This window comes from Nipponia nippon, unplaced genomic scaffold (assembly GCF_047370975.1).
Source record: "Nipponia nippon isolate SJK-2023a ecotype South Korea unplaced genomic scaffold, ASM4737097v1 scaffold_2, whole genome shotgun sequence".
In the NCBI taxonomy this organism is placed as follows: domain Eukaryota; kingdom Metazoa; phylum Chordata; class Aves; order Pelecaniformes; family Threskiornithidae; genus Nipponia; species Nipponia nippon.
This window is the reverse complement of record NW_028262336.1, coordinates 98,506,338-98,521,860: the sequence shown is the minus strand read 5'-3', so window position 1 is coordinate 98,521,860 and position 15,523 is coordinate 98,506,338. Positions and strand designations below refer to the sequence as shown.

Below are 15,523 nucleotides of genomic sequence, written 5' to 3'. Positions count from 1 at the left end.
TCAGCACTGGTGAGGCCGCACCTCGAGTACTGTGTTCAGTTTTGGGCCCCTCACTACAAGAAGGACATCGAGGTGCTGGAGCGTGTCCAGAGGAGGGCAACAAAGTTGGTGAAGGGTCTAGAGCACAAGTCTTATGAGGAGCGGCTGAGGGAACTGGGGTTGTTTCGTCTGGAGAAGAGGAGGCTGAGGGGAGACCTTATTGCTCTCTACAACTACCTGAAAGGAGGTTGTAGCGAGGTGGGGGTCGGTCTCTTCTCCCTAGTAACGAGTGATAGGATGAGAGGAAACAGCCTCAAGCTGCGCCAGGGAATGTTTAGATTGGATATTAGAAAAAACTTCTTCACTGAAAGGGTAGTCAGGCATTGGAACAGGCTGCCCAGGGAAGTGGTTGAGTCCCCATCCCTGGAGGTATTTAAAAGACAGGTAGACGTGGTGCTTGAGGACATGGTTTAGTGGTGGACTTGGCAGTGCTAGGTTAACGGTTGGACTCGATGATCCTAAGGGTCTTTTCCAACCTTAAAGATTCTATGATTCTATGATTCTGTGATTCTCGACAGTTGACTGCACCCTTTGCTTCACTCCAAGTGAAGTTTTATTTTAATTTTATATGCCTTAAATCCTGGAGGACCAGATTTGATAATTAGAGGTTCCCTGTGCTGCTGTGTGTCCTCGTTCATCATGCACTAGAGTGCGCATTCAGAATAAGGGAAATGAGCAGAGATGGACGTGGCAGATTCCCTTCCTCATCCTTCTTTATCCTGAGTTTTCTGCCAGTTTATTTCCAAGTTCCTGATCCATCCTTCCTTCCTCCGTTTCCTTTCGTCACAGTCGCGTTGCTGTCTACACTTCCTCTTACCGTCTGCTCCACAGCCTCCCTTCCCATCTGTCTTTTCCTCCATACCTCTTCTTTCTTCTAAAGGGTTGTGCTTAGTGTCTTTGACCAGATCAGGGAAAGAACCAGTGGAGCAGGTAGGGAGGAGGAAGAAAAGCACGGGCACGCTGCAGCCAAATTTCACTTATTTTTGTCACCAGCGCTGAACTCTGCAGATGAAACAGGGAGCACTGACTGTCCCCCACCACCACAGAGCAGGGAGGTCTGGCACTGGGCAGGGGCATGTTTTATTTGTACTGAAATATTGGGGGGTTTTAACCAGTCTTTATTCCATTCTCAAACATAATGTATTCTGAAATGGTGGGGATAAAGCATATTGTTAAGGCATTTTCTTTTACCTATAAGAGACAAAAGAGACATACAAACGGAATTTGTGGTTAATATAGTATGCGTGTTATATTAGGGGAAAGTCATGCCTTTGATATCTGTAATATAATGATGATTTTGTCTGCCTAATCAGTTTTATCTGTCTACCCCATCTAATCTCATCAAACTTTGTACTTATCCCGTGCTTATCATCAGAATAGTGCAAGTGATTACAAAATCCATCAAGTAGTTTAATCACTGATTTTTTTCCTTTCTATTCCCAAGTAAACCTGTATGAAAATTAGACTGGGAGATGGGTAGAAGACTATGATTAAAAAGTGGACTTGAGGAAAGGCGGGTTTTCTTTAGCCCTGAAAGTTACATTTTGATCTCCTGAGGAAAAGACTTTCTAAAATTGACATACCAGCCCATGAGAAAGCTCTTTCTCCAAACTGTATGTACTTTACTCTTGTGGCTGACAATTTAGTAACTCCTGCAAATATTGATGGCCCTGGACTTGAAAATATGGGACAAACAGATGGCTTGAGACAGACCTTTTTATATCCCAAGAACCTGTGTATGCATTTTTCCTGTGCTGATATTTTCCTCTGTGGATTTCCATTTAGTACCATGTACTGGTTTTATTTTATGTTCTCAATGATCATCATCGACACTCTGATCTAGATCCCCAGTTAGAGAGCAGCTATTGGCTGGTCCCCAATATAGCAACACTCAAAGGTAAGTCAAGCCATATAGTTTTGACTAGACCTGTGATACGCAAATACTGTGTTTGATTTTTATTTAGCACCCTCTTTAATTTTTCCTGTTGCTGCTCCTTTAAAGTGAGGGTCTTGGCAAGCTCCCAAAATCTTTTCCTCTGCCGCCATGTGCGAAACTGAAATTAAAAATGACAAGCGAGGCACGCAGTTAGTGCTAGCTGCAGTCCTGAGCAAAGAGATGGACAAAAGGGTCTGTGAGGGCAATTCATTGCTCATGCGTGAAGGGGAGGCAATGGCAGGTGGTTCTCTCACGCATTTAAATACCCTCAAACATCAATAAGGAGACATGGTATGGAAAAGAGCGAGCCTCCCACAGCCCCACAGCTTAGAGCTGCCGTCCCAAAGGGGTGCCTGAGGATCCCATATTCCAGATAGGACCTGCCAGTGGTGCACCCCTTGCTCCACAGCATCTTGCTGGCTATCGACCCATCAAGGAGTCTGTTCTTCACTGGCCAGGCCATTGGTCCTGTAGTGTCCCCAAAGCCTGATTTAGGAGGGTACAAGAACCCATGCCAAAGGCATTTTCTTTTTCTGTTAAGGGAAAGATGCCAAACCCTGAGCAACCTGATCTGACTTTGAAGTTGACCCTTCTCTGAGAGGGGAATTGGACTAGATGACATCCAAGGTCCCTTCTGACCCAGGTTATTCTAAGTTTCTGTGCTGGTGGAAACCACCTGGCCGGCTGGCCACCTTCATTCTTAAGAGTTAGACAAGCAGTGAGATTTTTTCAGTGTGATTCATGGGCAATTTCAAAAATCTGTTAATTTGAGGCACTTAAACTGGTTACCTAAAGGGAACCATTTGTCCAGTGCTACACAGGGTACTGGGTTTTGGACTGCAATTTACACTGTTTGATGGTTTGGGTTTTTTTTTTTTTCCATTATCCCCATTTACTTCAAAAATGATGGCCACTTTAGTGAAACTCAGCTTTGCCGGTGCACACGCAACCTGTGTATGTATGGTTCTTTTCACTAGTTCTTTATTCAGATTAAGTGGTGCTTTGAGGTCCACAAGAGTCTTGCGTCCTGCAGTGCTGTGTTTCTCTGTCCATGCCCACTGTGCTCCTGCCAACAGAGGCAAAAGATGGGGGAGAGGAAGAGAGACTCTGTCTTCCTGGAAAGTACAGCCCAGCTGGGAGATCTAATTTTAGGTTCACGAGACCTGGCACCTTGGCAGTGTCCTTTCACATTGCTGATAATGCCATTTTGGCATAGAGCGATAACTATTTGAGGAATGCAGCTGGTGAGTCGAACTGGGCGGGGGGGGGGGGGCGGGGGTGGTGTGTAGCATTTGTCACGGTTATCAGGGTAGCTGCACCACTGACCCCTTTTGGCTGGTCCCTTCATGCCTACACCTCTGTGGATAAAACCACATAATTACCCCCTTGTTAGTTCAGGGTCCAGCTCTGAAAGGTCACCCACACACACACACTCTTCTTCTATAATGTGTCACTGAATATGGTGTATCTGTAATTCTTCTCTTCAACACCTTGTGACTAGAGCTACATATATGACTGCAAACAGGGGGAAAAAGTAGTGTTTACTCCTCTGAACAAGAGAAAGCAGAGCAAAATAAAGGGGGCTTTAAAATAACAAACAATCCCCTCATTTGCCTCTTTTGCAATATTCAGTTCTACTTCGCCTCAAGCTCGTGAACCTTGGAGACCAGGTTTGGTAGGTTCCATGGAAGTTTTTGATGCCTTCTGGCTTTGAAGGACCTCTGAAACACTTAGCTCAAGTTTTTCATCTGGGTTTGTGCTCCCTGTTGGAAAATGAAAGTCATATCTCTTCCTCACTGACAGGCTACTTAGCTGAACTCCACAAGTTGTTTGAAAGGAAAATGTCAAATCAAAAGGCACCCGGATTATTTTTTTTGGAAGGACCACTACGTATATTGATATTTAATGTCTTTGAAGTTATTGTCTCATATGTGCTGTAGTACAGACAGTCCCTTGTATTCATACAGCAGGATGTTTTTCCAGCAGTAAAACAAACAGAATATGCCTAGATACGCATTTTTGCAAAGATGCTCCTAATCTACTACATAAGTCTTAGCTTTGCTGTCCCTGGAGAGAGTTCAAAACTGAGTTTTAACTGTGGTGGTGAGGTGCCGAAGCTCTTCAAACCACAGGCAAAGCATGAGACTGAACGGTAGGTTCTCTTGGATTGCTGTTCAAAAGCATCAAACACCATTTTTCCTGCCATTTTGAATGGGAGCTTCCTGCCCCTGGAGTTACTACACAGTGGTTGTATCAGTGTGTGTTTCTGAAGAGCCTCCTATATGCCAGCTCAGCATAGAGTTCATCTCCGCAGCATCCTGTGATTTGAGAAGTCTCTGCTGGGCTGCTCTGCTTCTGAGGCTACTGCAGTGGGTTGGCATGGAGAAACGAGCTGTGCAGACTGATTAATTTATCTGCATCTGAAGGCTCTGTGTGCAGCTTTCTACATAGTACTTTCTCTGAATCAGTATTTTGAAAGTTAGAGAAAGTGCTCTGCGAGTATCTTTCAGCCTTGGAAATAAAACTTGAGAGAAGATAGGTGCCCAGCATATGTTCTTCCACAGTATGGTCACAAAAAGCTCCTTTTATAGCTTTGGCATGATTTGTTTGTCCTCTGACAGCAGTCAAGGGTTTTAGTTCAGAGCAGGGCCCTGTTGTCTTTGCAGTCTGCTAGCTTTAGCATATGATACATTGACCAAATCATGAATATGTAGAACATCGCTAAAGATGAGGCACAACAGGTTTCATTATTTGTTCTGACAGGGGTCTTGCAAATGTCTAATAAACCCATCCACAGTTTTAAAATAACTTTAAAGAATGCTGAACTCAACTCATTTGTAGGTGGTTTTATATTTGCTGCCAGATCATTTCCAATGGGGAACTGGGAAGTAGTGTTTGCAATTATAAAGCCTCAAAATTTGAGATCTAGCATCAATGCAGGTATGACACCACTCTCTTTGTGGCCCAGGCATTTATGTAGCACAATTTTCTCATTCATCTATAGTAATGGTTTTTATAAAATTCAGCCTTTCCCCATACTTCCAATTCCTTTGACAGGCTGGAGAAAAACACTAAACTGCACAACGATCTCAACAGGATCAGGGGAAGAAGGACTCTACATTATAACCAAAACAGATCCTTTTCCAGGAGTTGTTTTTTTTTTAGCTAGCCTTTGCACTTATAAGGTTTGGGAGCATCAGGTAGAAAAATATTTTTGAGAGACTCCTAAACAGGAATGTAGATTCTGTACCTTTGGGTCGACTTTTTCAGCTCATCTACTGTGTTGATAGTTGATGCAGAAAATTGCAAGGAAAAATGAGTGGATGAATGTTTATCTTTCTGTGAAAGCACAATGATTGATAGATCCTGTGTAGATATGTGGGAATCTGTTAACGTACATTTTTACTTAACTGCACTTCAGGGGAAAGAAAAAAAAAAAAAGGCAAAGAAGTCCTGCAACAGTTAGTTCTGCTTGTTGGTTACAGGTTACCGCATGAGATTAGGATCTAGCACAGACAAAAAGGATTCAGGTCGCCTTCATGTTGATTTTGCTCAGGCAAGAGATGACTTTTATGAATGGGAATGCAAACAAAGAATGCTGGCCCGAGAAGAACGCCACAGACGCAAAATGGAAGAAGACAGACTGCGCCCTCCTTCTCCTCCGGCAATAATGCATTATTCTGAACACGAAGCTGCTTTGTTGGCTGAAAAATTGAAAGGTAAGCAGCATTTGATACTTTTCAGTGTATTATTCCTTAAGAGCAGGAGCCATCCAGAAGTCAGAGAAGGGGAGCGGATTTCTCTCCGATGTATTTCATTATTTGCCCTGTTAGCTTTCTCCCATTCCTCTGCCATTTCTATGCCAATGGTAATTATATTCACCCACCTGCTAGAAATGTATAACATCTGTCCATCTACCTGTGGTTTAACAGCTAAAGCACAACATTCAGTGTACTACAGTAGGGTTTTTTTCTGTTCAGTTGCTGTCATCATCTAGCTTGGAAACGCTCTCATAATAAGACAACCTGTTACAAACATCCTTCATATCAAAGGCCTAATTCTTAAAATGTCTTTATTCCTTGACTGATATGTTACTACATTACATGCGTGCGACTGTCCCAATTCCTAGCATTTAAATTGCCCTCATGAGCTGCATTTTAACTTGCCCTTCAGATGCAGTGGTACAACTTATCTCTGACACACACCATCCATTCTTTCATTCCCTCTTTAGGGTTAGAATTACTTGTGCAAGATAGCATATTGGTTTGGTATGCGTTTGCTTGCTTGCTTGTTTTTTTCTAGGTACACTTAGCGAGTTAGTATTTTTCAAGGGTGCAGCTTGAGGATTCCTGTCTTTAGTAGTTAACAAAGAAAGTAAAAAGCAAAGAAATAAAATTATTCATGGTAAAGAAATTAAAAAATAGATCAAGCAAACAACTCCTCATACCCCTTAGGGTTGTGTTTGTTTTCATTAAGTGTTTAGCAATTGTGTTTGGCATTCTTTCCCCACGTGGTGGCCAAGCACGTTACTTTACTATGTGCCAGGTCACAAGAAACTGTGATTCTTGCCACCGTTTCAGAATTATCCAGATTAGACTTAGGCTATCTAGCTGTCAACACACTGGCCTCTGTTCTAACTACAAAACATGTCTGGGAAACCGGAGAAGGACAGTGCAAAGTGTTGCATCCTTGGAGCATGGAGCAGAGATGCACTCTACTGTCTCTTTGAGTACTGCATTGGTCCCTGTTAGTTGTCACTGTTACCTTGGTCTGTTATTAGTTTGGTTGACTGATATTCTCACCACATACACTCCCCTATTAAATAATTCCTGAAGTAACTGGGAGATGAGTAAAATAATCCAGATGGATTGATAGACCAGGAGAAAAGGAGGAGAGAGGCCCAAATACAAGAATTTTTAATTCTTACCTAGCTTCCAGTCCAGCTCCTCTAGAGGTTACACAATACAATACAGAGTTTCAGATCCATCTGTTCCCAGAATCTGTTTTCAATTGAATATTTTAGGAGTTAATCTTTTATGGGGAAGTTTTTCTTTATGTAGTAAGGCCTAGAGGTTTCCTGAACTAAGCCAGAAAACGCAGGAAGTCTGGACAATTTCTTCCGTATGGCTAGCCATTGCTTGGGGCAACCGAATGTGGGTTTTTGCAAGATGTTTAAGATGTCTATATTTAGAAGGGTTTTTCTTTTCATTCTGGGAAGTTTCCATACTTAATTAAAACTTATTCCAAGTACTTAGATCTTTGGTTCTCCTGAGGGACATTTGACCAGAGCTTGGCGTATATGCACAAGTTTAATATAGAAATATTTTGAGCATGATATAGACCAACACCATGTACGTGACTATTTCTCTGGAAATAAAGGTAAACTTTCAGAAACATACAGAATTATATATAATAAATTAAGAAATCAAAAAGGTAAGTTTATTTTTTATTGGTTAGAAAATCATTAAAATCCAGCAAAAATACATATTGCAATTTTTAAAACTTCGCTAATTAGCAATTGCCTTGTAGAGAGATTAATGGCACCAGCCCTGGATCTGTATAGATTGTTGGGGATGGAGAATGCAAAGAAGCCCCCTGTCTTCTCTCTGGTCATGAGTTGTCTCCTGTACTAGGTACTCTAGAAAGCAGAGGTGGGGCTCAGTCATTATACTGGTCTGCTTTACCTTTCCTCTGGCATCATAGCCAGTATCTGTAAGGCAGTGGGGTAGAATTGTGGCCTCCCTTGGGCAACATGGATTCACCACATGAGCAGTTTTTGACATCCTAAAACCAGAAGTAAAGCAACACTAAAAAAACTTCTTTAACTCTGGCAAAGGGCATTTCATGTCATCATACATTCACAATTTAAATGTGGACTTCAGTGAAGCTAACAGAACATACATAAATGTGTACACACACACACACACGTATATAAAACTTGTGGTCAAAATCTCATCTCTCTGGATATCATCAGATTTGCATTGCTGCAAAAGCTTGGACAATTCATCCTAAAGAAAAGAAGGATCAAAATATATCCATTCTTGGCAGGATTTACCTTGAAAGATCGGGTTTTGAGCAGATCCTTTGCAGTTGTTTTCTTAAGGAAAGTCATGACCTTCCCGTGGTGTCCACTTCAAAAGACTCCTGGGCTCTGTTGCCAGCTCATGAGACAGAGCTGCAGGTGCCCAACGTGCAGGTTTCAGCTCCTGCAGTGCCACCAGAACTTCACTCAGCAACACTAGCTGAAAAGCAAGTCAAAATAGCCAAACATCTGTCATCCCAAGATACTGCTTTGCAATCACAGATGTACACAAAACTTGGTCTGAATTCAAGCAACTTTTGTTGTCAAAATAACCTTGGAAATTCCTGACAGCAAGGAAATCTGATGGCAAGCAGAGATGAACTAGGCTCATCAGCCAGTCCCCTGTTGTGGTCTAGATATTTATTGAGTCTATAACAGAGGTGACAATATCTTTTTTCACCTTCTGCAAACTGCAGCATAAGACTTAATCATTGTTTTTGTGCACCAGACTTGGCTGGAAACTCTCACCCCAGTAGTGTCAGCATATTCCTATTCCTCTCATGTGCTGAAGTCACCTGGTACAGCCGTAACTGCTGTAGAGGAGACTGGGTGAGAGAGTATAGAGGATCTTTTATGCTGATTGGAAACAAAAGTTCATTATAAAATTTCAGCCAGGAAATCTTTATTGGTATGGAGTTTCATAGAAAAAAAGAACTGTTTTCTCAAAATGGACTGCCTGGTGACTGGGGCTGGGAACTAAGATACCACCATTGCATATGAGGCCTTGCATACCTGCAAAAACATGAGGGGTTATGACTTCTTCTCCATTCCCTAATCTATGTGGACTATCTCAAATCGCTTCATATCGGTAAAGAACTTGGTTACAACATTTGATTTATGCAGAAATAAGGAAAAGCCATCAAACTGTGGAGCAGTGTAATGCTTCACAGCTTCCCATTTTAGCCTGTGGCAGACAGTGCTATTTAATGGGTATCTTTTTCTGTTTCTTTTTCTGCTTCGTTTTCTTCTTCTTTTTCCTTTTCCTTTTTTTTCTCTACTAAGGTCTCCAGGGTCATGCAAATTAAATCCTTCAGAACTTTTTTCTTGTTGGCAGTATGGACATTTTTCTTCACCTTTCATGTTGTTAGCCAAGAGTGTATTCACTTTTCTTTTCTCTAAGTGCCTGTGATGTTGTTCCTCACCCTGTTCACCTATCATGTTTTGCTGTTGCCACTTTTCACTATGTGGCAGCGACATATTGCCAGTATCTTGGGTGTAGGTCTCATGGATTTGAGCCTGTAGCTCTAAAAATATAGGCCTACGCTACTAGCTGTCATTGATTAAACATTTTTTGAGCTGGTCTGCATTGATAATTTGCTAGTGATCTTCTTTGCTGGTCACAGCCAGAGCCAAAAGAGGGAGAAGCCAAGGAGATGAGAGTTCATAAAAGAGGAGATTTACTGCATTGGAAAGATGACTTGTCACAAAATACTAGATTTAAATTTGTTTCATGCACTCCCATATCATGTTCGCAAGCCTTCTTCATGACTCCAGGACATAGAAGGCAGAAGAGAACTGACCCTGGACTATCAGAATGAAATGAGTTCCAGCATTCAAACTAGATAGGTAACATGGGGAAAAACATGAGCTCCTTCTCATACCAGGGCTATGCTGGTGAGTGTTAGGTTTGTACCACACATTTTAGGTTTGCAAGGTAGTTGGGAAAATGAAACTGCTATTTAATTTTGCATGACAAGTTATTTTTGTTTGTGAGGTTTTTTGACCTTCCAAACCACTAAAGTAGATTTGAAGGGAAAAAGCAAAATAAAAAATAGGTGCTGTTTTTTAAAATGGTAACGTAAAATTTAACTTCTAATCAAATCTACTTTTTGATCCAAATATTCCAAAATTTGTCATGACACTGCAAATAGTTTCATCAAAACATTCTCTGATTGCCATGAAATAAGATAACAGCTAAGTATAACTCAGGGTAATGAAACTTCTGGCCTCCTTTTTGACATCCTCCTGCCTTAGGTAAAAATCTGTGTTTCCTTGAGGAAATATCTCAAGATATTCATAGATGTGAATTCTGGGAAACCAAGGTCTTTTACAGTGACGTGTAAATGTGAACTGCCTACATAAAAAGCCTTTGAGAATAGACCCTGAATTCTTGTTCTAACAAAACCAGCAGAATATTGTGTCTTCTGCTGTTACATTATAAAAACGTGACCTTCTTGCCTCCCGGTTCATTGCAGCATTTTGTTTGGTGCGTGTCTTTGAGATTTTAATTCCTCAGTATTAAATCAGATGTGTTATTACTGCACAGTGAGATGTGTCGGTAGATATTTAGGATCAAATTTGCATACTCTGACATCTGTTTTCCTGGGTGCTTTACAAACGGTTGAGTAATGTGGTGCCCAGAACATCACACAGCTGGAGATAGGCTGAACCTTTTATCCTTAAGTGGAATGCTGCTCTGTCAGGTGCATTGGAACAAAACATTTTAATCTGTGTGCTTATGACATTTGCGTTTCAAAGCCGAATTTCGAACATTATGGTATTCTTAATTCAAGCATATCTGTACCTAATGGTATCATCTTCAGAAATCTCTTCTTGCAAATAAGCTCCTTTAAAATACTACATCTGTCTTATTTCCTGCAGGTAGTTAAATAGTTGCACCATCTAACGAAGACATCTCTTTATACCTGATTATCTGTTTTTTAAATATTTTGAGAAAAGGAGACATAAATATCTGCAAGTTATATACAATACCCCGGAATTTACCTCCCTTTTAAATACAGTGGTTTTTTATGAGCACAGGAAAGTTATTCATGTGGTTTTCCATTTAAAAAAATATCATTTGAAAAATTGAGAAGCTGCTTCTTTGCCAGGCACTGTATTATCCCCTGAAGAGAGAACAGATTGGAAATTTAAATAAATAGATGGCAGTTAGAGTAGAATGAACTAACTGGGGATGCATCTTGTGCAAGATTCAGGTAACATCAAGCCTGACAATCTCAACCCTTGCACATCGTTTGAAATATAAACAACATTTAATTGCTTGGGAAATAGGATATTTCACTGAGAAGAAAACCACGCTGCTTTCATTATCACTCTGCACTTGAGAGCCAGACTTGTGGAGCGCTGCAGAAGCGGTGCCGTTATCCAGAGAGGCAAGTCTCACACAGAAAGCATCGAACTCGGTGCAGGGCTATATCAGAAGGGGATGCAAAGCTGAGATCCTCTGAACAAATCCAGTGAATGACAGGTTTAATTGCTGCTGAAAGACTCCAAACCTTTTTTTAGCACAATCTTTTTTTATTAGTAGTATATCAGGACAGAGCCCTACCACAGACATGTTTCGACGCTTTAGCGTCAAATCTGTTCACTCACCCTTCCCGTTTTTAGATCATCATTTTCTCCTTCCTTCTTCCATATGCTGCTGACATCTGCTCTGACACAATACATCTGGCTCCGAGAGCCTTGCACAGGGGCTGTGAGCAGGCACGGTGCAAGGGCACTTTTGTCTGCTGGCAGAGGAGTGTAAGGTGGGTTCAGCTATCGGCAGCCTGGTAACCCAGTTCCCTGGGCACCTTCCTCTGAAAGCCTGCAAGAAATACGTTCGCTGTTAAGTGTATTACTAAAAGTGTCCTCCTTCACCTAATCTGTATTGTATCAATGTGAATTTTAAGGTTTTAATATAAACCCACTTGATTAAATGTACCATACTGCAAAATGACTCAAGTTAATTACTGTGAACTGGGAAATTGCAGCTCACCGATCTGAAAGTTTGTGGTGTGATTTTGAGGAATAGGGAGGAAACTCAATACCCTCATAATTACTTTTTATTGGAAATAATGGCATCAGCAGGATAAGATAATGGATTTCTGTGTCTCACATGAAACACCCACCTCTGGAAGAATCTTGTGTGATTTAATTTGGAAGAAAGAGTTTGATGATACAGGGGAGAGGGAGTACCTTTTAAGATATCTTTTAGTAAATGTATATGCATATTTTTATCAAATCTAGTTTCAGCTAGTCGTTTATTACATAACTGGAAAAGTTTCTTGGTTATAGCATACAGTTAAGGCTATTTAAGAAATAGTAAGGTGGATATTAATCATTCTTTAAAATAACCCTTTGGCAGTAAGAATTTGTATTCCCTGATTCTCACTTATTATGCAGTGCCATTGGGTTAAAAATGTTATTAATCCCCAAAATACCAGACTGATGTGTGTGTTGCATGGCACAATTATATAAGGTATTTGAGCAGGGGAAAAAAGAAGGTGAGGGTGGTAGCTGAAGAGTTGTGTTTCTAGGTCAGTGGCAGGCACTCGGTGCAGGAGAAGCTCTTAAACCCAGAGAAAAATAGGTCATCATTGTGGTACCAAAAGTGGCATGTGCTGAGCAGCAAATTGTTCCTGATGCACAGGGGAGCTGGGCTGAACCTACTGATGAGAGAGGTTTGTAAACCTTTACCCTGACCTGATTCACCCACAGCAGTCACCCACTGTGGTTTATTATTTTCTGTATTGAATTCAGTATTTGCAGTTTAGAAATCTTAGTTCTAGCATAATAAGTTATTACATCAGAAGTCAGATTAACAGTAACCTTGGCCATACATCCTCCCCTGGCTGCGGTTATATGGAGTGAAGAAGTTTGCATCCTGAACTGGCCTCTACCCCTTTCCTGTAGTAGCTGGACTGAGCCCAATTTGACAGACTGGAACTGGAGTGTGAGCGGCTCCAGGCAGACCTGAGGGCAGTGTAACCGTGAGTGAAGGAGCAGTGCTGAGCAGGTGGGGAAGAGGCAGGGGACACAACATCCTCCTATGGCACAGATACAGCTGACAGGGACAGCTTGTCAATCAGAGGCAAATAGCTGGGACACATCCCACGACTCCTGTCCCCTCTCTATATGCCCTGCAGCACAGTCATTCTCAGTGCTCACAAGAATACCTTCAAGGAGTGTTTGTTAACTGGATTTCTACTGGTCAGGGCAGAGCTTAGCATAAGGGCACTCCTGTCCCTTCCCATCTTACAGAAGGGCCAGAGAAAAATGAGATCATTAATGCAACCCAAAACGTATGCAGCCAGCACAGGAGCTTTCTAGGTGTAGTAATTAGGATAAAGAACAGCTTTGCCTTTTCAGCATCTCCTTGCAAGCCTAGGAGATTGCATCAGGGGAGGAAGATTAGGGACCAGAGAGAGTATGTGCTGACTCTGGACAACACCGTGGCCCATAGGACAACCCAGATGGGTTGCTGTGATTTAGACAGGCTCGAAGTGTTGTGTGAATTATATCTCCGATACTTTTCAAACATTTGAGAACGCCCAGGGTTGGAAAGATACCAACAAGACTAAAAGCAACTGTAGCCCAGTGTTTGATCTTGTCCTAGCTAGAAGTCCAGCAAACAATGTCACTCTCAAAATACAGAAATATAAAGTTAGCTGTATTTGAAATATGTCTGTAAATGTAAAAATGGTAGTAATAAGAGTGTTTGAACACCTGGCTTCAGAGTGATGGATTAGTCTATCTCCTTTCTAATGTCTAAGGCCTTAGAAACTGTCTCCAAAGTTGTGAAAGCACCTTATGGAGGTGCGTAACATTGAGAGATAAATAGTCACAACATTTCAGATTACTCTGAGCTGAATTCTGCCCTGTGTTACACCAGGGAAACTCCATAAACTGAGAGTAAAATCTCTGTTTCCAACACTTTTTCCCAGTATACCATTTTGTAGCAGTTCTTGTCATTGGTTTTTCTATTAAAAAGTTTATGCCAGCTGAGATTGCTTAGAGGTGGTCAAATTACAAGCAGAAAAATGCACAACATTTGTCAACAATTATTCCTTTTTTTTCATAGAAATATCCCTGTTGACAATTTCCCAGACAGCTCTAGGGATGAATTTTCTTTTCTTTATATTTCATTTCATCTAAGTTGTGAGCTAGGATTTAAGTGCGAAATATCTTCAGTTGATACAAGAGGAATTTGAAATATCTTATCTCTAGAGGCCTGTGATTGAGTCTGGCAGCACCTGGAAATCTCTATCGACAGACACCCAGCAAGCCTTTCTCAATGTTAAAGCGACATAGCGTGTGTCTCATCTTGCAGTATAACTGAAAACCCAACACAGGTACACAAATGCTGTGTAGGTGTTCTGTAACTGGTGCACCCGTGTAACAGTTGGGATTACTCTGACGGAAGGTAGACGTTTGTTGCAGAGATGCCTATATATGAGCAGGTCATCCCAGGCTCCCAGAAGCAGGCACTTCTGGGGCACAGTTCACCTCACCCTCAAGTAGACAGCTAAAACAGGACGATGAAGCCTGTCCGACAAGTGTCCATCTCCTTCCATGGACTGTACCAGGACCCTGGGGTTACTAAGTCAGATGTTGACGTAAAGGAGATGAATCCTACCTTATTTTCTTAAAACGTGCTGTAACTTGGAGGAGAAAAAAGCTTTAAGTGCGAGAAATAATTTGCTGCATGCTCATTTTAGAAGAACAATTACATATGGGAGCATGTCTTATATAAAGGAATTTATTTTAAGAGTATGTTTTTAAACAGTGTATATTTATGTGCATCCTACTGCAAGGGAATAATTTTGAACAGAATTAGGAGTTTTGTTTTATTTTTTTAATGAATGGCTGCAATCATAAGGCAGTTCATGCTCTGCTTAAATTAGATTCCATTGCTGCATTTCTTCTACTATTTATCTACTAAATAAAAAATAAATGAACAATCCGGCATAAAAATCTGATTTTCTAATTGAACCTCTGATTGCTCAGAAAGAGTCACTGCATTCTGGATAAAGAAAATTAATTAACGGTGAGTTACCTTATGCCAGTCACTGAGTAGTCAGCTCAAATCAGAAAAGTTAGAAATGAAGGTGAAATAAGGAAATTTTAAAACTGTAGAGAAAAGATTTTATTTACTAATGTGCTCCTGTTGTGCATATATTACCCTCTAGCATTCTTTAATGTATCTTCTAATTATGTAATCAATGAAGATGCTGATGTTTGCCAACGAAAGGATTTTTTCCTGCTAGTACAGAGCCATGAATTAACTCTAGCAGGACCACAGACCTCTGCAGCTCCCTGGCAGTATAGTACGTTGAAAACAGGTTTTCAGCATGTCCTTTTAAATGGGTAGAATCTATGTGGCAGAAGGATGGCATGTTTACGAACATCCCTCACAGACACCAACTGTGCCTGATAAAAACAAAACAAAAGGAGGGGTGTTTTCATTTCATATAGACTTTATAGCAAAACAACATACGTCTGTGTACTGGGGAGAGATTAAAGCAAGAAAAGGGAGAATGGTTCTGTGCAACGGGTTTTCCTCATGCATCTCCATGAAACATTCTTACTCAGTTCTGCACACTGTTTCTTCACAGGTCACAGTGCACCTCTTCAGAGGTGCTTCTCTGTATCATTTCTCCCACCTTTGGTGTTCATGTCTTGACCTAGATTGAATGGGATAATTTACTTTAAATAGTACTTCAGTGTTGGGTGATAAATTATGT

The 15,523-nt window shown here is 41.1% G+C and overlaps 1 protein-coding gene across 8 annotated transcripts in view; it reads left to right on the top strand.

Moving 5' to 3' along the window:
• ENOX1 (ecto-NOX disulfide-thiol exchanger 1) overlaps nt 1–15,523 on the top strand; it is a 369,896-nt gene that overhangs the window by 267,570 nt on the left and 86,803 nt on the right. For all 8 annotated transcript variants that reach the window (XM_087756887.1, XM_087756894.1, XM_087756890.1 and 5 more), the window contains one exon: nt 5,461–5,694. In XM_087756887.1, coding sequence (XP_087613013.1) covers nt 5,461–5,694 — 234 coding nt within the window. The remainder of the gene's footprint in view (nt 1–5,460; nt 5,695–15,523) is intronic.